General features: G+C 35.0%; 2 protein-coding genes across 2 annotated transcripts; both read right to left on the bottom strand.

Moving 5' to 3' along the window:
* Positions 1–3,301: 3,301 nt before the first annotated feature.
* Positions 3,302–11,509, bottom strand: LOC136823396 (phosphatidylinositol-3-phosphatase SAC1-like). Its single transcript, XM_067079579.1, has 15 exons — positions 11,403–11,509; positions 10,192–10,295; positions 9,741–9,821; positions 9,323–9,450; positions 8,786–8,935; positions 8,193–8,252; positions 7,908–7,941; positions 7,489–7,569; positions 7,195–7,301; positions 6,873–6,959; positions 5,614–5,682; positions 5,419–5,504; positions 4,740–4,952; positions 3,642–3,809; positions 3,302–3,404 (listed from the first exon to the last, which is right to left on the bottom strand). Exons 1-15 carry the CDS (start codon positions 11,426–11,428, stop codon positions 3,302–3,304), a joined length of 1,497 nt encoding a protein of 498 aa, XP_066935680.1. The 5' UTR covers positions 11,429–11,509.
* Positions 11,510–14,573: 3,064 nt separating this feature from the next.
* Positions 14,574–22,265, bottom strand: LOC136823399 (casein kinase II subunit alpha-like). Its single transcript, XM_067079582.1, has 11 exons — positions 22,101–22,265; positions 21,355–21,466; positions 21,048–21,149; positions 20,295–20,345; positions 19,976–20,035; positions 19,599–19,847; positions 17,327–17,374; positions 16,983–17,083; positions 16,620–16,725; positions 16,227–16,269; positions 14,574–15,675 (listed from the first exon to the last, which is right to left on the bottom strand). Exons 1-11 carry the CDS (start codon positions 22,193–22,195, stop codon positions 15,590–15,592), a joined length of 1,053 nt encoding a protein of 350 aa, XP_066935683.1. The 5' UTR covers positions 22,196–22,265; the 3' UTR covers positions 14,574–15,589.
* Positions 22,266–25,200: the final 2,935 nt, after the last annotated feature.

Here is a 25,200-nt window from a genome sequence, read left to right as displayed (position 1 = left end):
GACATGACATATTGGATTGTTAAACAGTGGACCGGACTAGGTGGATTGTTAACAGATGGACAGTGGCGGAATGACTATAGGTTGGATTGTTTAACAGACCGGACCGAACATGACTCGGTGGATTTTAAACAGTGGACAGTGGTTTTTGGAGTGGATTGTTTAACAGTGAAATACTTTCTGGTCTGTATTTTATAACATTATTAGGTTAAACGACATTAGGTTATATTCGTTAACAGTGCGCTACACCAGTGACCACGCTAACTGCACCTGATCCATAACACCATTTGCTTTCGCAGCACATACTCGATGAATTAGCTCAGTCGGTAGAGCATCAGACTCAAGGCCAGATGGTCCAGGGTTCGATGCCACTACATGTATTTTTTTTTTCTTTTCTAAACTAATCTATCCACAGGGATCAAAAATATTTCAGACCTAATCAAAAACATTGATTTTTCAAGCACTCCTTGGCTTTATAACGGTCCAGACGGTCCTCAGTCTTGAGGTACAGATCATAATTTTCTGAGCTTGAAAACGCCTTCAAAAAGATAAAAACAGAATGTCAAACAAAAAACGAGGCTCTATGATATTTTTTAACCTTAAATATCAATTGATTTTCACTAGATTTTCATACTCCTTGTTGATATTTTTCTTTCTAAAAGTCTAAAACAGACTTACCAGGTTGGTCCCCCATCCAAGTATCGTCCCGCCCCGCCCCGACGATGCTTAACTAGCTGTTAACAAAATTTGCACGGAAGATGATGGAGGACGAGAAAATTATCTTTTTAAATAGCAGATCTTGTTGACTTGTTGTTGTCCTTTAATCTTTTGATACTTTCGATACAATTTTCATCCAAAATCTGCCTTTGAATCACAAAGTTCCAATACACTTTCCTCGAGATATACATAGGGGGATATTTGGCAAAAAGGGGTACAGGGCATTGAGTTTCAAGCCGAAGGCTAGAGGTCAATCTCTAACCTTTCTCAGGCAAGAAAAATTGAAGCCTTAAAATATGCGCCGTATTTTTGATGACGGATTGAATCTAGCAATTCCTTTGTTTTCGAGTGATATATTTTTCAAAATGAAGCGGTAAATTTTAGTTTCAATCTGTCATTTGTGTAAAAACCAGGCGGGTCGCTCAAGGCCGCGCAACTTTGGTAGGATTTGTTGGCTTCAAATCCTACCAAGGAGATTGACCTCTAGCCTTCGGCTTGAAACTCAATGGTTTGATGCTACGTGGGGGGGGGGGGGGGGTACTTAGGTTTGCGAGGTGACAGGTATGTCCGAGGCAGAAATCGAAAATCGCCCCTTTGAGAGACAAAATTTTGATGATTTTGGGACCCTTTGAGAGACTTTTTCCCTAAATTTAGTTTAAAAGTCTGTACTAGACGGACACGGTCCTCCGCCTACTTTGAACTGTTAAAAATTGGTTGGCTAGTCAGACAAGCTAATAACGTTTTTTCTGAAACAAATATTCTTTTGACAATTTTTGTCGGGCAAAATTGGTTTCGGAAAAACTGGAGCAACCTTCGATTGCCTTATCGGACTTTTTAGCTGTTGGACTAGAACATGTCGGATGCATGACTTTTGAAGACTCCTCCCCCCAGTTTGTGAAATCATCATTCTGAGCAGTTTTCCAAGAGAAAAATAAATAAAATCTGTATTTTCAATTAAATAAGACAGGCTATGAATTTTCGCATAGGAAATTGATTTTCTGTGTGTTTCTCAAGGGAATAATAATCTTCTTTTTCAAAAAGAAAAATCCAACTAATGATTGCTCAAGGAATTTCAGTTATTTTGTTTTTTTTGCAAGGGAAATACATGTTTTTTCTTTTATAAGCATAACGTTTATAAGCATATGCAGGCTCAGTTTTTGGTACCTAAACAATGGCTCTATTGTTTGAGAACAATAGAATGCTAAGCATAATGCAAGCCTGGGGCAGACACTTGCTTATTAAAAAAAACATGTACGTCTTTTCTTTCAAAAAAAATTCAATAAAGTGCTGTAATTTTCCTTGGAGAATACATGTTTTTTTTATAAGCATAACGCTTAAGAATATGAAGGCTCAAATTTGCAGAATTCCTAAGCATAACATGAGCATATATGTCAGCCTAAAATATTTTTCAAGTGCTCATTTTTATCTGTTTAAAAAGGTTTTGTAGAGGTCAAGTAAAAAATAAGACATTCCACGGCAAGCTAACATTCCACTGCTCCCAAAATCTGAAAAAACTTTTACAAAATTTCAGAAATTTCATTAAAAACTTGGCTCGGGGTGAATCATAAGCATGATTCATAAGAATATAATAAGCATAGACTATGCCTGGATGCTTTGAGAACTTAAGCATACACGAGCCTGACCAAGGGGCATACACTTGCTTATAAAAAAAAAACATGTACGACACAAATGATTTCCTTTGGAAATTATAATGATTTCCTTTGGAAATTAGCTATAGGGAAAAATTGATTTTCCTTGGAAAGTATGTAATGGTTAATTTTCCTTGAAAAATACGTGAAAATTGATTTTCCTGGGAAAGAACGGAACAAAGGATTTTCCTTGGAAAATACGCAACAACTAATTTTCCTCAGAAAATACGGACCAGTGATTTTCCTTGGAAAATACGCAATAACTAATTTTCCTTGGATAATACGCAATAACTAATTTTCCTTGGAAAATACGCAACAACTAATTTTCCTCAGAAAATACGGAGCAGTGATTTTCCTTGGAAAATACGGTCTAGTGATCTTCCTTGGAAAATACTCTTAGGTGCCAAATAAACGGGGGAGGGGGTTCGAATAAACGGGGGGGTTGGAAAATTTTCGAAATTTTGATAAACGGGGGGACCTAATTGCCGGGGGGGTTGGAAATTGTACTTCTGAAACCCCAAAAATCGAAAAATTAACAAGCAGATGGGCCCGTTTATTTGGCACCTAAGAGTACGCAATAACTAATTTTCCTTGGAAAATACGCGATAAGTATAATTTTCCTTGGAAAATACGGGACAACTAGTTTTCCTTGAATTAATTATTTTAATCTTCTTATCTTCTAATCTTTCTTATCATTCCGGGCTGACCTTCCAGCACAGCTGGTTTATTTGTATTCTAGTCAATTCTAAAATTACAAGCTTTTTCATTTTGAATTGACTCGAATGTGGAATAATTCTTGATCCAAAAGGGATAGGAAATCAATCAAACATAATGAAAGAATAGGAAGTAACCGGCCTAATATCTAAAAATATTTAACCTTATTTTCATCTCTTTCAGATCCGCAATGGAAAAAATAATTACAATATATTTTGTAAACATTAACCAACCTGTCTGTAACCATCAGAGAAATTATTTTTGTAATATCGAACCATTGAGTTGTAGCCATCTTGAAGTAGACCGAATTTTGTTCGCCTTCCAGTCCTTTGTGCAGGAAAAAAGGGAGAAATTTACCTTTTACAATCACATTCTTGTTTTCGTGAAATTCTGAATAAATTACCCTCGGTCAAATTTCGAGTCGGGAGATTTCAAAAATTAAGAGGTGCAATTAAGAGGTGCAATGCGACGTGATTGAGCGGGAGGAGGTGCAATCTCCAGCAAAGTTTGTTAGAAAAATCTCAAAACTAGAAACAAATAACGATATAACAAAGCGATAGTTACCTTGTGAAATCAGTTTTGAGAGCGCCCGTCCCAGTATACTGATGGGCCATCATATCTGCGTTATCTGCCCAAACGTTACGAAAGATTGGTTCAAACGAATCATAATCTTTGATGAAAGAACCTTCGGGTATGATCTTGAAATCTTGTAACTGTTTTTCAAGAATCGACCTAAGAAAACATGATAATGAAACGGTTTCATTCTTTATGACAGATATCAACAAGAAATATATAAATAACTAACTGATGACTGGCTGCTCTTTGCAGAGGACACCCGGTTCCGTATTGAGCGGTCTAGGAGTCGTCTCATTAGAACCGTCTACGCGATGGTTTATACTGCGACCAGCTTGCGAGACACTAACACACAGTTTTTGGATCGAGTGTGTTAAGTCCAGCATGAACCACTAGGGAGCCACAAGGCCAGCGCAATCTCACCTCGTCCACGATGGATTGTGGAATCGATACCTAGCACAGTCACCGACAGGCTTCTTGAGTTTCTGTCTACCCAATTCCCCTCACATGACATGGGTTCGCCCGGGCGAAGGTACATTCACTTGCCAAGTGAATCACAGCACCGAGCGGGAATCGAACCCCGACCTCCTGGACGGCAGTCAAGATTGATAACCACTAATAACTAACTAAACTAATGATTACTACACGGCGTTTCATGCTGGCGCCATCTTCAGGCAATGCAGTGTATTGTAAGTTTTAATTCTATACACATTCTAGAAAAACTTTCTACAATATCTACAATACACTGCATTGTATAAAGATTGCGAGTATTTTCGAAAGGGTGAGTCGATAAATTAGAGGAAGAATTACAAATTCTTTCAAGATTTTATTTTCCATGAACAATTTTAGCGTTAATCACTACTAACACCGCCTGCTTTTATTTAGTTTGAGTTTATTTTGTCAAAGTTAAATGGTTTGACGTGAGCCGTTACTTTTTTACAGACGAGCATGCAATAGATTCAAAAAATCTGACTTCCTTATGAAGCTAGGGTTGATAGATAATTAAACACGGCGATGATGATATCACCCAAAATCTACCAGGGGAGAGACTATACTTTTTCACACATTTATAAAAAAGCAAAAGATTACCTAGCTATGAGGCTCTGTACAACGTTGGTTCGATCTAGACAATCCATACAATTTGTGCGCACAACACCACCCTGTTCCAAGAGTGCTTCTCGTGCGCGGTTCATTCGAAAATGCGCCATATCTTCTAAAGAACCTTTCAACTCGTCCATCAACAAGGAAAGACGATCCCATCGCATTTTACTGCACTCTTTGTGAAAGTCGAACGCAATGTATCTGAAAATTAAAAAAGTCCCTGTGTAAAATGATCTGTATTATTTTTCGGTTACAGTAAGCGTGACAACCGCTAGGATCTCAACTTTGTGACTTTGTGAAATGCCAAATGGAAAATCCAGTTAGTTAGATATTTTTGCGGGATCAAATATCCAAAACCAAAATTCAAAAAAATGAAAAACACCAGATATTCACCGAAAGATTCGTGCCGAATTTCAGTGAAACCTAACTATTTTTTTCAGTCTGAAAGCATTCAAAAGACCTCGAAATTATTTGGATTGGAAAACAAAGGTATACAATCATACGTACACAAAACTCTATTCAAACTCTATTGAAGGAGAACAAGAAATTAACTGTTACTATTAAGGATCCCCCTGATACCTAAAAGGAAAAGTTTCCATCTCTCTAAAGCACGGGAACGCACTTTGATAATGCTGAGTTGGAAAAGTGTTAAATGAAAGGAACCTACTTCAAATGCACATCAGTATATCCACTGTTTTTACATTCGACACCAAAGCGATCACCAAGGATTTTCTCGCCACCTTTTGTATCGATCTGAAATGGTAATTAATAAGATGGAACAAATTTTCAGGATAGAAAATCCCTATTTACAGTATTTTGACATGATAAATTTTGAAAAAACGAAACATCCCCAATAACTTACCAAATTGACTAGTATTTGTTTACCATAGAACATTAGTTGAGTGTTGATATGCTTTTTGAATCCGTCACTCTAAAATATGATGAGATTTCGATGAATAGCTATTTGAGAAGAGCCTTAACCCTATTCAACCTAGGCTTTTAGGGGCGGTTCAGAACTAGGGGGGGGGGGGCTTTTCCTGTACCACCCCTTAACTTTTGATCTATTTGGTCTTTTTGGGTGAAATTTGGCACACAAGATCTTTGTCACGTAAGGTAACTTTTGACAAAAAAATTTTTTGATGACGTCACTCATCATGCCCAAGGTGAGCAAAAACCGAAAATTTCCTTTGTTCTTATAAATAGCTATTGTATTCTAACAAAAGCTTTAGAAAAAAGTTGTCTGAGTTTAAAATGCTTATTTTATCCTAAATATTCAATAAATTACGGTTTAAACGATATATTAGACATTAAAAATAAATTTGTATTGGAAAAGTGTCAATTTTTGTGACACCTTACTGTCAGAAATGTCATCATACTCAAGGTGTGAAAATTTTAGGTGTCAAATTTTTTTTTATTTTGAAGCTAAATAAAAGTTAGGAATTTACAGAAAATTTCAAGGCAAAAGCTCTATTATTTCAGGAGCTATTACCAATAGTTTGACGTCCGAACAGAAAGAGCCCCCCCCTAGGCCGAATAGGGTTAAGGCCAGTCTCCACTTGCGCGCGCTTCAATCGCACTTTTTCGAGCAAAGCTATCGCGCTATTGGTCAAAAGAAAAATGAAGCAACTCCATAGGAGCGATCTGACGTAACGGTTAAAAAAAGTTGAAATGTGTTCAACTTTTTATTTCGAGCGCACGCTACATTTTTATGACGTAATCTTTTTTCCAAGCAAAAAGGATTGAAAAGTGCGATTGTAGCGCGCGCAAGTGGAGACCGGCCTTTACAATGACTTGTAGAATTTAAAGATAGACAAAGACGAACCAAGTCATAAATTTTCAAACCAAAGAATAATTTAGAATGGAATCTCTTTATAATTGAGTTGACTGATCGAGGAGAAAATTAGGAAGTCGTTTTCATCTTTTTCGAAGTGAACTATCTCAATTAACTTTGCATCCCGTAGAAACAGTCAACCCTTCCTAATTCGAAATTCTATAATTAGAATCTTTCTGGAATCTCAGCTGGAAAGTATTTTTCAAATACTCTCTATAATTTCGAATTTTTCTGTAATTCGAAAAAAACTTATAATCCCTTGAATTTTGAAATGGAGAGATACAACTTACGTGACTTTTGCTGGCATTCAACTTTGGCTTAGGTTTGTATTTGATGGTTGGGTATTGTGACCAGTACAAGGGAATTGATCCACGTGTCTAAAAAAACGAAAAAAAACAATGATTTGTTGTTTTGCGAGCTAAGCAAGTAAATAAGAAGGGTTGGTTGTGCGGTAAAAGATAAAACTGATAGTGAGATTCTGCCACAGAATTTAACAAAATGGTAGCATGGGTTGGTAAATAAAGAAAAGTGACAGAAAGAGTCAAATCAATTATACTTTTATTTCAATTCAACACATTTTAAGAATGGTTTCAAGGTGAGGAAAATTCAAACCTGTAAGTATGATGCGACTTCACCATTATATATGATAATTTGTTCGGTTTCACAGAAATTGGCTGCTTCGCCTTGATCATCCAAACCTCGAATGTTGTATCGGGTACCTTAAGATTATCGAGACAAATTACTTTTTGAATATAATAAGTTAACAGTCAGAAAGCAGGTCAAATTAGCTAGCTCTTCTTCAAAAAAATTTAACAGTTTGATTGATGAAGGCTACAAATAGGTAGGAATTGATAACTTGAGCACCGATGTTTTTTAACGTCAGTAATAAAGAGTTAGAGTTTTTACCTGCCCTGTAACAACTTCTTCTTGACACCAAAATGAAATCGAATATAAAACTTTTAATGGATGCTTTTTCAATCTTCACAACTGTTGGGCCAGATAGAATTACAAAGTTAAGGAATGATTTGCAAAATATCTTGATAGTAAATGCTCGACCATAGAAGGATCAGCCTAATCTTAGCTCTACGGGTTTAGGCTTCGAAACTCTGGTTTTGCATTTTACGATCTATTTGCAATAAGGTTCTCTTGGAAAATATTCTCAAAATTCTTATCGAGACCAAAAGATTCCTGCAATTATCTTAGATTGACGCTTACATTAGATTACAGTGATAACTGAATTTATGATTTTAATTCTTAAACCAATGCCTACAAATCCTGTGAACCTTAAATAACTGTTTTAATTTACTTTCTTTAGAAAAGGATACAGCCATGCATTAGTGGCAACGTGTAAGCTGAAAGCTGGAAAAGACAGGAAAATTTAATTCAAGTTAAAGAAAAATCTTCTGAACTAATACTATCGATATCATATTTTTGTCACTTAAAAAAAAATTTTAATTTAAAGCTATGACAACAGACAGGTTGGGATAGCGTGTTGAAAAAGTAACCATGAATTGAAAAAACATTATTTAAAGACCTGTATTTTAAATTTGTTGAAAAAGAATACGGCGTGACAGGCAGCTTAGCTATAGTAATAAAAATTAAACCCATACCTCAGGTTGAACGGAGAACAATCTCAACATGTGGTGATTCCACACAAACCTTTGGTCAGCCTGAAAGTGAAAATTGAAAAAGAGGACTATATTAAAAGCTTAAAGGCATAATTGACAAGTTTTTGTAATGTTGCTGTATGCTTTGACTTGGTTTGTACTGTAAAGCAAATTGTGTAATTTTTTTCTGAAATTGCATTGTATCATGCTCCTTCGCCTTGTAGAACATCGCTTAAACTTTAATACATATTAAAAGCTAAAGAACTATTAAGTTGGCAAGTTAAGAATTGGCAGCAAAGTGATGATGCTGCAACAAACTTGACAAGAAAAAGTAGCATAATTAATAGCAGATTGCATCTCTCTTTTCACGCTAATACACCTTAAAGGAGAGTCGATTCAAATACACTGTGGCAACTATGGCTTCCCTTTGATTGCCTTAATCGAGAAGGATGATGACAAGATTGAAGAGAAACAAATAATCCGAAGATTACACCGGCTTGAAGAGAGTGGGTTTAAACACTATTTGGCAACTATGGCATCTCTACCCTGATCAGCAGAATCTAACCCTCAAGTAATTCAGAAAACTGGCAACATACCCTTTCATAAAGGGGAAGTTGTTGGAAATCATTGCTGGTGTTATGAAGTCTTTGAATGGAGTGTGTGATATCGTAATTGTACGAGAAATAGAATCCATCTGTTTTGAAAGCATTCCTTGCCATTTGTAAAAAGATCTTATTGTCTGAGTTCTAGTAAGTAAAAGATTAAAAGTCAATAAAAATTGAGCAATCAGGGATCTAAAATATTTCATCTTAAAAAAAGTCAATTCTGTGATTTTCTTTCTTCTGACTGGTTTTAATGACAGTTGTGATAAAAAATTAGGGAAATCTTCATGACCAAATTTTGTGCTGTATTTTTAGAGTTAAACCGAAAAGAAACAAATGCATTTTACATATTGATTCAAAATTCCGCAGAATCAGAAAATCATTTTATAAGAAAATGGTGAAAAATTTGCAAAACTCAATTTATAAACCAAAAGTCAATAAAACATAAAATTAAATTGAGTCTTCTTCCAAGTGGGATCGCAAGGGATGGAGCAGTTAAGAGAAATTGAAATAAATAAATAAAATGGCTACCTGACTCTCCGTCAAATGCATAGTTGTCTTCGGGAAAGGGATGATTTCAAAATCTTTCATTTGAAAAATCTCATCATCAAATATGAAACCAATACTCTGTCTTTTGGTTATCACTACCAAATAAGGCCCTAGAAATCAGAAAAAATAATACTTCATTTGAATCAATGGCCACAGAGGAAGTGATTTTATGGTCAAGTTCGCTTTTTACTGGATACCACAAGAAGACGAGATATATGTAAAATTTAATTGAAATTCAAAGTTTCAATCAGGTATATCTTTTCACTTGTTGTTGATGTATTTTTGGATGGCCCTCGGAGGCCACTACTTCTGTAGCAGGACATTAGTATTAGCTGTCAAAGCGCTCAAAACTGGTGCTCCAAGACTAGTTAGTTTAGTTTTTCATTAAAAGATTCAGTACCTGCTAAAAGATGGAGTATTCCAACAATACCATAAATCTCTTTCACTTCTGCAGTTCGAGGTGGGATTTGTCCGTGGTTTTCTAAAAAAGATACCATTTATAAGGCCTTGTTATTATTTCTGCAGTTTGTATCTCAAATGTATACATAATAAGTTTCACTGTTTGCACTTTCGAATAAAATCAAATTTGGAATGGATAATTCGGAATTAAAAAACCAATATAAGGCAGAATTTTAAGAATTCTGGTTGAACTTGTGAAAAATTATATTGATTTGCTGTCACTGATCTTAGAAACAAAACTATAGAGTGGAGAAATTTATTGCATTCTTAGAATAGAAGAAAAATTATCCCTGTTAAAAATAATATCAGAGTACAGAAAGATCCTCAATACAATTGTTTTTAGTGTCATTCATTGAGTTCAAGACCTTAATGCCTAATGAATGGATTCTTACCTATCAGTAGAAGTTCTTGAGAAACACGATCAATTTCCAACACTCTTCCATCAGCACTTTCTTGTCCTAAAGGCTGTATGTAAAACTTTTCTGGCGCAATGTAACTGTAAATAAGAAAGTTTTGAGATAAATGCAGAAATAAAAGTCTTAAAAATTTCCCACAGGGATTCATATGTTGGAGTTAGCCTGGAAACCTTGCAATGGTAAAAAGTATACAGTTTAACGGCTTCAATAAAAAGTTTTGATTGCTGGCTCGTAGGTCTTCCACATTTCCTACTGTAGTTTGTTAATAAGATATGGCAAAGAGATCTTTAAGAGGTATCAGAGAGGAGTTGTACAGGATTTCTGACCAATTTTAAATTCAATTTTTTTTGACCAGTAAAAAGTATTCATTAGGCAAGACCAATTTATTTTGTTGTTCTACGGGCAGATCATTAGAAAAATATGGGTTGGTAGGTAAAATAAAAATAAATTTTTCATTCATCTAGGTTGGTAAGGTACCAAAAATATTTTCCAAAAAATATCTGGATCAAAAATTCACTTATCTTCCATGAAGATCATAATTTAAAATTTAATCGCACGATGAGTTATTTTTTCTTATTTGGCGCGCCTTCAAAGAGAGCAATTAATCATTAATTGCATCATGTAGAGAGCAATTAATCGTTAATCACACTCTTCAATGACGCGCCAATGTTTATAAAATTGATCTTAATGTTTTTTCATACATTTTTTCATCGAATGTTTAAATTGCATTCTTTCGAAATTCATTTTGGTGAGAAAGAAAATCTTTAAGCAAACAATAAAAACATAAAACAAAAAGAGAACAGAAAAATTTAAAACTTTCAGTGTGATTTATTTTCCAGACAAGGAAAAAGTAGTAAAAAAATTGTGCGATTAGCTCGTAATCACATAATAACTCGTACAATTCAAAAAATGCACTTATTATTCTCGAATTGCACTCGTTATCATGTGATTACATATACTTAGTGTATGGAATGGAATGCTTGATTTTCTAAATTTTTCAATTTCTTGAATTAATTTTCAGCTTTATTCAAATTTAATTCTTACAAATAACTATAGTGTGTAAAATATTGTAGTAGAAATCCAAATTCTTTTTTGATTTTAGCAAAAATAGGGTCAGTTGGGCTCGTAGAATAACAAATTAAACTGGTCACGCCTTATAAAAAATATAAATGAATTGTTGAACTTACAGCCTTAACACTTTATGAACCACCATCTTGTAAATACTTCTTTTGAGAGATAATTTGACTACAATGAACTACATTGAAGTTAACTTTATTAAAAATCACTGAAAAACAAAATTAAAAAATGTGATATAATAAACATTCGACCTATGCAGCCCTCTTTTAATCCTGTCACCTTTCATTATAGATAGTACTAGTTACTGTATTACTTTGAGTGCAATAGGTAAAATATATTTTATGAGTTCCAAGATTTTTAAGGCCTTGTTTATATTCTAAAGTAAAAATGATTCCGCACATGTAAATGGATACAGTGTTTGAGGTCCGGTAAAGTTTCTAGGAAATAGCCTATCAGGCAGTGCGTGGATCTAGGTGGGTTCTGTCTTCCCCGTAGCTAGCGGTAGATTATTTTCTTGGGAAGTTTCTTTTTGCTTGCGATGCGAGTCAAGTAAACTATATAGCGCCTTCGCAGCATTAATCTTTCATACGCATTTCAGCGGAATGCTAGTGTGACTAACTGACAAACGCCAGTTTTTTAAATACCCCTCCTAAAATTCAAAAAAATTTATAAATGCCTGGCTGTGCGCTTGGGTCTGTTTTCAAAGTAATACAGTACACTATATATACTGGATTAAATTTGACAAAGTTCAACAACAAAAATACTTGATAAGTTCAACAAAAATTCAAAAAATTCATTTCAATAACAAGTTTTTCAAATTTGACAAAAACTCTCTGTGTGACACACATAGTTGTACAAAAAATCAACAAAAATATTTGATATAAATTAGGACCCTCCCAGCGCTCCTGAAACATCCGGAGCAAAAAGTGCTGCTTTTTTTGTGCTCTGGAACATCCGAAGATTCCAAAGCACTTTCGGTGTTCCAGAGCACAATTTTCAGCCAAATTGGTCTGCACCGAAACTTCCGGTCCACTTCCGCTAAAACTGCGCACATGCGTATTTAAAAAAAATCAGCTGACTCATGGTAGTTTCAATATTTCGACCACTGATAACATAGTCGTCTAAGAAAACAGCTATTTTTTTTAGAATCTTCCTTACAATCGGGTCTTGTTTTTCTATTTATAAAAAGTAGATTGCTGATGTGTGGAAAGGAATTTCGGTATGACTGATCCTTTTGTCTCAATAATAACATCAAAGCAGGAATTAATTTTCTTCTCGTTTCTTTCTTTCCTTTTTCTTTCTTATCAGTTCACGCTTTCCCTCACTACCTACAAAGCGTGGTTAGCTCAAGCGGTTAGATCGTCTGTCTCATATGCTCGGGGTTCCGAGTTTGACTCCAATGGATGTCCAATTTTTCAATTCTTCAATTTTCTTTTTATAATGAAGGTCAACCAAACAAGTAGCTAGCATATATTACCTCCATTCTCTGTCTAAGGTTTAGATAAGCTATGATAGCATCACTTTATTTAAGAACTTTTTAAAGTTTTTTTTTCTTCAATCTTTTTTTGCCACAAGCGATTATTCAAGGCTGAGATTAAAGAAGAACGGGTATAGGCGTTTGCGTCTGTGTTTGCTGACTGACAGTTTCAGTTTCAGTTTCACTTTCACTTTCAGCCAGCGAGTGAGCGAGTGATTCTTTGTAAGAGAATCGTCAAATAACTTCTTTCAGAATGATTGAACTTCTTGTTTTATACTTTAAAGGCAGAATAATAATTGATTTCCGGGCCAAAATGTTTGACACTTGATCCCATCGTTTACTTATCTTTCTTGCGTGGTCGTTATTTGAATTTCAGTATTCAATGCTTATAAAATACGGTGGTTATAAGTGTATTAAACTCCTCACTAGGAGGGAACAACAAAATCAAGAATCGTCTTAAAACACATAAAGTTTTGATTTCTTACCGACAGCTACCATAATTAAAATCATTAGATGTTAAAGATCAGTCAAACAGTCAAATATGTCAAAGAAAAAGGAAAAGAACGTCTTGACCGTGGCTAAAATTTCCACCATTTTGTAATTTCGAAAATCATAACACTTTAAAAATTTTGGGCAATGACCTTTTGCCCCGTTAGATTCATACCCGCCCACCGCTTACGATTATCTTGACTGGTGGCCACCCGCGCTGAGTTTTCCGCCCATCGGAGAGAAATTATATTAATAGTAAGTCGACCTTGATATTCCGCATCCCCAGTCAGGCTTAACAGACCGTTGCTTGTGGGGTTTATTCAAACCCCATTGGATCGGCGAGATGAATATTGGGTCCGTATATAAGCTATGATTGGAGCAAGCCCTCCCCAAATAGACGATGCTATCGCCAAAAAATATCACTCAAAAAAATCATCAATCCGTCATAAAACATACGGCGCATATTTTAAGGCTTCACTTTTTCTTGCCTGAGAAAGGTTAAAGATTCACTTCTAGCCCTTCGGGCTTATACTTCATTGGTAGTGCCCCCGTACGTGGGCGGCTAAAAATTAGGCCTTAAGGGCTCTGGTCATAGTGAAAAATCAATTTCAGAATTTGAAGATAAAACCTTATGTTTTTGCTTTTTTGACATGTTTAAAGAACAAACTGCTTGTGAAAAAATGAATTTAAGTAATTGGAGTAATTAAGGAATAAGTACGACGCTATTCATATACTTTTCACAAAAAAAGCCTAATCTCCTTGGGGGAATCATTTTATTGTTTCAAACTTTTTTTAAGTTAATTAATGACAAATAATTTCTTTATTTAGATTTTTTCGGAAACATTTTCTATTTGGCTACATGCTACATCCCTCGTTATTGCTGTTTTCGTATGGAAATTTAGTGGAGAAAATTACCAAAAATGAGGTTTTTGGAGATTTTAAAGGAAATATACTTCCACAAAAATTTTCCGAAATCATATTTTTAGATACTAAACAGATAAATCACCTGAACCAAAAAAAAATCTAAAATGTTTGATTTTTACCGATGTCCAGAGCCCTTAAAATTGGACCCTTACAGTGCAAAGAAAGTTTGGACGAAAATATGGTGCATTTCCTTGTATATTTTTGTCTAAAAGGCTAGATTTTCGGGAACTTTACAGTCACGAAATTCTCAAAGTATTTGGTCCTTAGAGGGTTCTGACTGGGTAAAAAGAAAGATTTCCACCAGAGTGATTTGTTCCTTAGCATGAGCATGAGCTTAAATTATCTAAGACTTCTTCAAGCAGACCTCGCACTAAGATAAGCCATAAAAATGTTCTAGAAATTTCATTTTCGTTAAGTCATACATAAAGTTTGAAAATAATTACAAGTAATTGAATAATGAATACGTTTTTTTTTCTAAAAAAAAATCGTCACATCATATAATTTATCTTTATGCTGACTATAAAGAAAACAAATAAAAAATTGTCAGCGCATCCTCACTTAAACATGTTCGTAAAAAGTCATCGGATCTTTAGTTTTACTAGTTTTAAAGACTTGATTTATCTTCAAATTAATTTTTAAAAACAAACGAAAAGACAGAACATCCAACTTATTTTCTGTTCGCCCAAAATGAAGATCGTAAAGTTTTGGTTCTAAAAAATATCATTATAAATTATTTTTTTTATAAAACCCTTTTTAAGAGATTGTGAATTTTAAAAAGGTTCAACTAGAAATCTAGGGTAGGAGCCTAGCAACCCTCACTAATTGGAAAATAGAATTTTAAACACAACCAACGGAATCTAGTAGATATGGTACTTCTCGGTTTACAATGAGACAATATTCGAGACAACATTCAACTACTATTGCTTATAGAAACATTGAAAAAAGGTTTCAAGTTTGTCCCATATCATAAACCAAGAAATCAAACTGAAACCATGATAAAAAACAAACCAGACTTTCTGGTTTCAAATTTCATCCTGATTTCCGCATAACAGTTCTACTAGATTGCTTAAGTTGTATTCTGTTCATAGCATCATACACTGCTGTCTAATGTTCATCCAATCAAAGCATTCCAGTGAATTGTCAGTGTGTTCTAAACGGTACATCGTGATGTTTAATTCCATTCACCCAAGAATAACTATCATTTACTAGCCACCAACAACTAGAAACCTGATCAACAATTGTTTATTTTTTCGTCATTTGTAACCATCAGTTCTTTCATTCCATTTAGCCATCATATTTTCCCATCGCTAAACGATCGTATTGGGTTAAAAAATATTTTGTACAAAAACACGGGGGCGTTCGTCTTTCTCTTTCCAAGAGGGATATTTTGTTGGTTGGTATAAATGTCTATTTGGATGGTGTTGATGGCGACGATGCTGCACCTGTGCTGGTGTTGTTGGAGTCAGATTTCTCAGCTCCTTGTCTTACTGTAGCTAAAAATAAACAGAGAAAGAAAAAAAAATTATATAATTAACAGGGAGTTTTTTGTCAAATTCCTAGCTTCCATTATAAAAAAGATATCACTTTTTGTTTGGCTATTATGCTGATGAAGTCACGTAAAGATGACGAAAATTTCTACATAAGTAGTCGCTTTATTTTTCTGTTCAATAAATTTACTGCTTTTACATTTTAAGTTTTCTAACAGGGAGTAAATATAAATTATTAATGTTAAAATCCTCTGAGCGAATTTCTTCGAGTTTGAAATTCGAACAAATAAAAATCTTTGTTCAGGTTTTACAATGAGACAAACATTTTCGCATTGTCAGATAATTAGTCAACCATTGACAAAATGGTTTTGAACAAAGGTAAAAATATGTCTCAAAAATTGGGCTCTTAGAGCAAGTTTACCCCCGGACAAGACACATTTTGTAGACTTTCACTATCCTCCCGGACACTTTATCCTCCAACCCCCCCCATTGTACGGACATTTTCTGCAAACATTAAAAAAAAAGAATGGAGGGTAAAGCTTTTAATAATGACATACCAAAGTAAGGGTGGTCCATTGCTTCGCTGGCCGTCAATCGTTCCTAAAAGTGAATTAGATACAGTAACTACAAACACATAGAATCTTCATCAGGAATTTGAAATATCGATGTTGATTTTGTCTTTTTGCGATTCTACAGTGGAGTCTCCATAACTCGAACCCGCACGGGAAGACTAGGGTTTATAGGGCATTGGTTAATGAATGGCCAGGAAAACTTGTTCGAGTTAAGGAGACGTTCGAGTTATAGAGGTTCGAGTTAAAAAGAATCCACTGTATTTGTCATCAAAATTGAATAGGGTCAACACTGTATTTATTTTCAAGAAAGTTGCCACTGAAGTTAATTTTCAAAAGCAGAGCTTAGCGAAATCAAGGAATGACAGAAAGCGTTCATACCATATGATCGTATTTGAGTAGTTTATCCAAAAGGTCGAGAGCTTCACTACTGACTAGATGTTGGTTGTCCGTGTTGATAAAACGTTCCCATCGTTTCTTTGAATGTCTAACATTGAAAAGAGAAAAAAGGGAATTGCAATACAAAAATTGTCTTCAAAACAATAAAAATGTAGTATGATGCAGTGAGCAACTTGAAGCTGGGAAAGTGTGTTGCACGCCACCTGAGGATTATATCTTTGTGAAACGCAAATAGAAAACGCGATAAAACTGATGTAAGTGAGGCTTTGTTTTTCCATTTAGTTTGGAACCATTATCAAGATGGCATTCAATATTTGAAAATTTGAAAACCAATTATCAACTAACCTGCCGAGGATGTCGTTGAAGCGAGGATCCAGACTGATTCCGTATTTGTCCATGTAATCGAATAATTCATCTGTACCAAGGATCTTTGCAATTCTCACAAGCTTAGGAAATGTAAAAGTTCAACGATGATACCAAAAGAATTATCAATATAATTTTATAACATTTTGTTTAATTCTCCAAATTAAGACAAGTGAAAGCTTAGTGTCGAGGCTTGGTGTCGAGGCTTAGTGTTGAGGCTTGGTGTCGAGGCTTAGTGTCGAGGCTTGGTGTTGAGGCTTACTAACGTAAAAAATAAAGTAGAGGACTCTACCAAAAAGCATGGTATCTAAATAGAGTTTGCTTACTTGATCGTAATTGTCGTGTCCATGGAAAAAGGGTTCTTTGCGAAAGATCTAAAGATAGAAACGATCAAAATAGAATAAACCAGCCGAGGCTGGAAGGTCAGCCAATAGAGCTTAGCTAGATAGCTTTAATAAGTGGGTTAACAGATGTAAGAGATGCACTGAAACAGAGTAGACTAAATATGTTGAATAATGTACAAAATGTGAAACATTTGATTACTTGATTTAAAATTAAGTAAAACAAGCCTGAGAGCTCCTCCAACCCCCCCCCCACGAGAAGCTCAAAGTATACTTCTCTTTAGCATTGTCCATATAGTACGTACGCAAAGATTTTCCAAATATTTGACACCCCCTCCCCCCTTGTACGCAGAGAACAATAGTAATGACTTTGTTTAAACAATAGATGTACGCTTTTGCTGAACCCCCTCTCCCCCCTTCACTGTGTACGTACCAATGGATGGCCCCTCCAGTCTGGGTAAATAAATTTTTTAGTTTAGTAACCGTCAAGTTACACAACATGCACACAACCATCTTGAAGACTTTGCTGGTCGCAAATGATAATCGAAAGCAAAACTTAAAATTCATAACTATGCGGGGAAGCTCATTTTTCCCCCGTTTTGCTTTAAACTCGCTTTTGATTGGTCTATGAATTTGGGCGATTGATTTACCGCCTTAGCGGAATAAACACACAACCATAATAAATAAATTCAACAGGGCAGCGGTGTAACAATTAATTTCAACTGGGAATCCTCTCTTCTGTGCCAAGAACTGGCAGTGTTTTTTAAAATTTAAAACAATGTTAAATGAAGACCAGATTGATCTGTTTGTTATGGCTGTGCAAGTTGTGACGAGAGTGTGCATGTTGTGTAACTTGACGGCAGCCCGCTTTCGGCAAGTCTGATAATCTATAAACTGTTATCGCCATTCATTCCATTCCATCATTCAGTCAAAATGTGCACCAAGGTTAGAAAAGGTTAGAAAAACACAATCTGCGTCCGGAACTGCGTGAAAAATAGTTTGATCAATTTCAACAAGAACTGTATATATTAATATTAATATAAATGATCAAATTCCAAAGACCATTTGTCATAATTTTACAAGTCCAATAATAGGAGATGTGATGTCATCATTTGGTTCCCGTCATCTGATTTATGGTCAGCAGGTAGAGCTGGAGAGTCGGAAAGCTTTTCCCCTGCTTTGCTGGATTTCCACTGTCGACCTCTGCACGCTCTGTGTTTAAAAGTTTTCAAATCGAAGTACAGAGCCGCATGCTAATGGAGAGTAAACCGAAAACACCAGTTTAATCCACGGTTTCTCAATTTTAAAATTCAGATCAGTCCACACGAATTCCCTTTCAACAAGATGTATAGCTGCTTCTTAACAGAAAAATATTTTCGACTGACCGGCCGAACGACTCCCACTTTTTAAAGTAGAAATGACCGGAACCAAACAGTTTTTTGCGATTCGCCTTTATCACAAACACGTCCAAGTCCAAAAAAGCACGATTGCATCCAGTCTTTATATCAAATTTATACAGTAGCTGTACTTTTGTAAACTTTATCAAATCCCAATAACATTATAACACCATCAATTCCCCTAGAGGCAAACAAGAAAAATATGTTTTTATTGTAAAAACTATTAAAAAGCAGCAATAAATTAAGCAACATAAACAAAAACTTGAGCAAACGGCTTTAAACCTTCAAAGGATGTAGAAAAAGAATCCCCTTGATGAAAATCATGTGTTTGATTTGCCGGGTTAAAAAAAATAAATGACAGAAATTGAAGCTTGCAGCAAATTTACACTGGAAATACTTTGGTACAACACTGACTTATCACATCTGACTATCACTTGAGCCGCCATCTTGAAACTACATTAAGATCTGTAAAAACAACGCACGCTAAAAGTACCCAAAAAGTTAACCCGATCGGAAGAAAGTTTAGAAATCAAAGTGAGATCGGAAAATCGGATTTTTTTTTTGCCGTCTTATGATGATGGTGATGATGATGGAAGAAAATTTTACCTATTCGAATGCTCAGCTTAGGCTGACCAATAAGGAACAAGCTCAACATACAACAAGACAAGGATACAAAACCATTATTTTCAGTATTACATAGAATAGTAATATCTATGCTAAATGTCCAACCAAGCAAGCAAGCACAGTATACAACTTGTAAGTATACAAGTCAGAGCAGCTCCAATCAGAAGATTATGTAAGTAGCATAAGACTGTCCAGCGAGACTAAATTATGTCTGCGAATAAGCTTTTATAACTTACCATTGAAGCAAACATACAACCAAAACTCCACAAATCCAGTGAGTAATCGTATTCTTGAAAGTCAACCAAAAGTTCGGGCCCTTTAAAATATCTTGAAGCCACACGGACGTTGTACTCTTGCATTGGATGGTAGAATTCCGCTAAACCCCAATCAATGAGTCGTAATTTCTTTTGTTCGTGGTCGATCATGACGTTGTGTGGTTTAACGTCTCTGTGTGTGATTCCCATACTGTGGCAGTAATCCAGTGCCTGGTGACACAATAGATATTATGAAGTATTGAAGCTGGTTTATATTTTCAAACATTTTCAAATTTAATCTCTGGAAAAATCTCAAGAAGTTTTGTTTTTCAGAAAAAACATCTACTTTATTAACTTACCCTTAATAATTCGTACATATAAAACCTGACATCGTGATCCGTAAACTGATTGTAAAGCGACTGAAATGAAGAAAAAAAGATATATATTGTATACCCCTCATGGTCATGTCTAAGTCCGATCAACAAGGTTTATGTTTAGTGGCAATCACTTTACCATCAAGAATATGTTGGCTTTAAAACAAAGGCGAAGAAAGAAGAAGAAATGACATGCTAGCTTACACAAATAGAAACTCATGCCTCATGAAAAAGAAAATTTGATATCATTAATAAAATCACTCTCTGAAATAGCGACAGACAAGCAGATAAAATCAATCATTACCTTAAAATCTGTATTATTGACATATTCGAAAACTAATGCAGGTGTCCTCGACTAAAAAGGAAAGAGCATGAAACGTATAATGTTGAAATTTTCTTTTTTCATGACATTATAATGAATAGGTAAGTTTTAAATAGGTTTATGTGGATGACCTATATAGCATGTACCTCAATATTTCCCAAACCTTTAACATCCCCTCCCCCCCTTGCACGCAGAAAATAATAGAAAGGTTATTATTCAAACAATAAAAGAACCCCACCCTCCCCCTCAACTATTGGCGTACTATATGGATGGTTCCAAAGGTTTGTCTTCAAGATTACAAATATTTGTTTCACGTCCGATAAAACAGGTTTGTAAACTCTACTTCTTCATTATGCTACTGGGATTTTACACATTCAATTTTCATCTTCTCATAATACAATAATGACCGGTTGATGAGGGCTGTACTGAGAAATATTGCCGTTGCATTGATCAAGGCCAATATTTCACAGTAGCGCCCTCATTAACCAGTGATTGAGACAAATGATGTCAACGCAGTGTTCATCTTGAAAAAAGTGACGTCACAATGAATTTTCCTAATGACGAGCAACTCTGTGTAGTGTAAGCCCGTGGTCATGCGAAAAGAACCAATTGTATTGCGCAAAAAGCCGTGTAGCCTGCTTCGAAAAAGTAACCGATGAACAATCTTCAATAAAAAATGACTGCTCATGCGCATGCTCAGAGAAGAAAAAGCAAACATTTCAAAATTTTTCTTACCACGGGGTCTTTAACTACATCCAGTAATGTGATAATATTTTGCCCTCCTCGCAAATTCTCCAAAATTTTTATTTCACGCTTAATCTTCTTCTTTTTGACAGGCTATAAAATGTAAACATTGACATTTGTTACTTTTCTGGACAGTTCATTAGAATTCATTATAATAGTAAAAGCCTAATTTATTGGTATATCTATAAAATCCCAGGAAGATACTAATAATACGTTCTAGCTATTGTGCTGTCCAAAGGTATGCTGAAAAAAAGTTATTCAAAATTACAAACTTAATAAAACAGAAATTTCTTTTTACCTTTAGAATTTTTATTACAACTTTGTCGTTATTTGTGACCTTGACTCCTTCAAATACTTCTGAATATTTTCCTCGTCCAAGCTTCTTTACTAGCTGGTAGTTGTCTTGTTGCCTAGAAATAAATTTTTCATATCATTTAATCAAAGAAATAAATACTCGAACACTAAATGAAGTGGCATGAATTTCACCAAAAAAGGTGTTATGATAGAGATTTCAATAACCCCCCCAAAAAAATCACTTAATAAATGAAAGGGTAGGACAAATTAGTCTTATAAAGAGGAGCCTTGTAAAGAATATTTTGAATAAGACTTTATGAAGATGTGGTAGGGTAGGTTTAACTGTGAGAATCGGTTGAGTTGGTCATAAAAGGGGGATTAGATTTATAAAGGGAGGGGTATAGTATGCTAGGCATTACAATCAGTTAAGAATGTTGGTGATTTTTAGATATTCCAGCAACATTGGTCAGATCAAAGCTTTAATTTTTCTTTCTACAGTAAGATAGAAAATGGACGTTACACAACAAACTGACCCATATACTTAATATTTTATTGAATTTTTGAGCTAAGCTGCATCTTTCAAAACTTCATAACAAAAAATGTTTTCGAGAAGAAAGAAGTTTGACCACTGAGTAAAATTATATTTTCAAAATTTGATTTAAACAACATCCTGAAGCGAAGGCTCTTGTTACTGATTAACCTTAATATTAAGCAGAGGTTTTAAGATTCATGGTGTTGAATATTACTTACCCCCATTCAATAACATGTGATTCATAATCCCAATACTCTCTTGGTCTGTGTGTATTGACATCGGCATAAACACGAGCTTTACTCTCAACTGACATGATTATTTTACTTATTTGACGAATCCAGTAGTGATTAATTTTTTAGTCCTGTAAAAGAGAATTATTGTACTTTGGGTCCTTTAATAATACACTTTCCGGTACCCGGCGTCGCACTCCGGTTAAAGCTGTAGCTGAGCGCCTTGAACGCACTAATAGTCCTTTGAATGTTGAAGCTGGCTTAAATAAACGATCAAATGAAAAAAAAACTCTTCAAAGTTTGACCGTAGCCCTCCCCCCGGAGATCTTTTTCTCGTTTCGCTCGCATTAAGGGCTCTGATCATAGTTGGAGGATTTGTTAAGGGATTTGAAGATGAAACTTTTTTTTTGTTCCTTTACACTTTTAACAAAAAACTGCCTTTACAAGTCTTTTGGTAATTTATCCTGTTGAGAGTAATTAAAAATTTAGTTACAAGAATGACGTTATGAACTTTAAAACGACGTTAATAAAATGTTAAAATGATACCTTCTTCATCAAAAGTTTTAACAGGTACTCTAATTAACTTTTTTGTTTCAAACTTTTTTTAAATTGTCCGCAAAGAATTGAACTATTTGATATCATTTCTAACAAACTTATTGAGAACAAAAACATTGCTTGCAAAAACGAAGTGACACACAGACAGAAAATAGACATACAGACTACGGCTATCAATATATACATATCCAGTGAAGGGGGAGAGGGGGTCTAGCAGAAGTATATATTTAATGTTTTTGAATGCAGTGGTCAAAGGATAAAACGAAACGATAAAACGAAGTGACACACAGACAGAAAATAGACATACAGACTACGGCTATCAATATATACATATCCAGTGAAGGGGGAGAGGGGGTCTAGCAGAAGTATATATTTAATGTTTGAATGCAGTGGTCAAAGGATAAAACGAAACGATAAAACGAAGTGACACACAGACAGAAAATAGACATACAGACTACGGCTAACAATATATACATATCCAGTGAAGGGGGAGAGGGGGTCTAGCAGAAGTATATATCTAATGTTTGAATGCAGTGATCAAAGCGGTTTTTTTCTGTGAGATGGAAAATTTCTTGATCGAGATATTTCAGACTACGGCTAGGATATTTTGGTATACAGTGACACCCGCAGGCCCCACCATTGTTGGGGCCGAGGGACAGGAAATTTCCAGAATTTTTACCCCCTAGATTGGCAAGAAAGGCACTAAAATTTGTTAATTTAAAAAACAACTCAGAATGTTCTGAAAATTAAAATTCTTATCATACAGTGAAAATATATCTATCTAAAATAGGTTGAAAAATAAAATTAACCAAAATGTAAAATCAGCCATAAACACAGTTTTAATACTACGAGATTTCTTTCTGATGGAATTATTCTATAGAATAAAATCACTATATTGTATTTCTTGCTAAAACTTGGTTCCCACTGGGCGATAAGAAGCGATAGAAAGTAAGTGACAGAAAGTGAGGGAAAATATTTTTTCTCAATTTTCAATGGAAACATGGCGATAACTTTATGTCGCCTTCCATCACTTTCTATCGCCAGAATAAAAAGATGAAAAAGTTTATATTTATCGCTTTCTATCGCCTTAACATAAAAGAGTTCCGACAATTTTTGAACATAGATTCTCAAAGTAATGATTTTTTTTGCAAAAAAAATTTCAAAACCAAAGTGTGCGATATGAGATTTTCTCTCGATTTTGTTCTGCTATTTGAGTAAGTACTGCAACAAATAAAAATATAACAGACATGACCAAACGACAGCTTACTACAAAAAAATTGAAATATATGAAAGAATGGCTTCTTCATCTGATGATGAATCCATATCCGCGGGGGGGGCAGTGGGTTTACCAACTGAGGGTATGTGCGGCGAAATAAATGACTTTTAGAATTGAACCCTTACAGTGCAGAAAAAAATCGGTGAAATTCATACCCTTACAGTGCATTTTTTCAAATTTTAAACTCTTTTTGAACAAAAATTTGCAATTTTTCCTAGATTTGCTGAAATTTCCACCCATACAGTGCATTTATCAAAAGTCCACCCTTACAGTGCATTTCTGATATTTTGAAAAACATACCCTTAACCGCCGCACATACCCGTCGGTCAATTTGCCTGACTGCCCCCCCCCCATCCGGATCCATATTTATTTATTTGATTTCTTTCTGCTCGTAGTTTAAGTTTTTCTCTTCTAATTTTTCAAAAACATCTGTTTTTTCATATTTCCATCGCTTGCTATCGCTTTCTATCGCTTTCATTTTGAGAGGTTATCGCTTTCTATCGCTTTCTATCGCCCAGTGGGAACCAAGCTTAAAAAACATTTTTTAACTGTACTGAGATGGAAAACTTTGACAAAAATTTCTGTGAGACGGAAATCTGTCTGAGACGGAAGAACTTTGATCACTGTTGAATGACGTCATTTATTTTGTCCTCTGCGTACATGGGGAAGGGGGTGTCAAATATTTGTAACAAATTGTGTACATGTTATTTATGGGCCAAGGTACATTCACTTGTAAAGTGAATCGCAGCACCGAGTGGGAATGGAACCCTGACCTCCAGCAAGGAAGTCAAGAATGATGACCACCGCACACTACTGCGCCTTTTTGTCTAAGCTAAAAGTAATGTTATTGACAGTTTCTTGTGATAGTCAATACAATTTTTTGCAGCACAAATGAGGTTAGATTGCAATCACAGTGTCTTGTGAGGGGAATTGGGTAGCCAGTCCAAGCAAGGTACTGATTGGGTGCTCATTGAAAGCATCAATACTTGAGAAAATGGGCGATATAGAAATAGAAAAGCTGTGAGCCCACTTTCCACAAGACCTTGCAGGCAAAAACATTTGTTTACCTATCCTTTTAATCATACTAATCTCTCACCAAAATGTGTGTCAAAGATTAATGTCAGAAAGTGCTTTATTATTTACTAGACTTGTAACTAAACAATGCACAGCAACATTTCTGAAGTTTAAAAGGATTTATTAAACTGGTTCTTTTTAATGAAATTCACATCAAAAATAATTTTTTCACCAACTTGGCCA

The sequence above is a fragment of the Clytia hemisphaerica genome, unplaced genomic scaffold (genome assembly GCF_902728285.1).
Source record: "Clytia hemisphaerica strain Z4C2 unplaced genomic scaffold, Clytia hemisphaerica genome assembly, whole genome shotgun sequence".
Lineage (NCBI taxonomy): Eukaryota > Metazoa > Cnidaria > Hydrozoa > Leptothecata > Clytiidae > Clytia > Clytia hemisphaerica.
Note: the sequence above shows the minus strand (reverse complement) of the source record. Positions and strands in the feature narration are given on the sequence as shown.

Coding starts and splice junctions, on each gene's coding strand:
- LOC136823396 (XM_067079579.1), bottom strand. CDS start 11,428: ATGGTGGTTCATAAAGTGTTAAGGCT. Junction 8,253..8,785: donor AACTTCCCCTTTATGAAAGG/GTATGTTGCCAG, acceptor TTTCACTTTCAG/GCTGACCAAAGGTTTGTGTG. Junction 7,570..7,907: donor GTTGCCACTAATGCATGGCT/GTATCCTTTTCT, acceptor CTGGCCCAACAG/TTGTGAAGATTGAAAAAGCA.
- LOC136823399 (XM_067079582.1), bottom strand. CDS start 22,195: ATGTCAGTTGAGAGTAAAGCTCGTGTTTATGCCGATGTCAATACACAC. Junction 17,084..17,326: donor GACACGACAATTACGATCAA/GTAAGCAAACTC, acceptor ACATTTCCTAAG/CTTGTGAGAATTGCAAAGAT. Junction 16,270..16,619: donor TACTCAAATACGATCATATG/GTATGAACGCTT, acceptor ATTCACTTTTAG/GAACGATTGACGGCCAGCGA.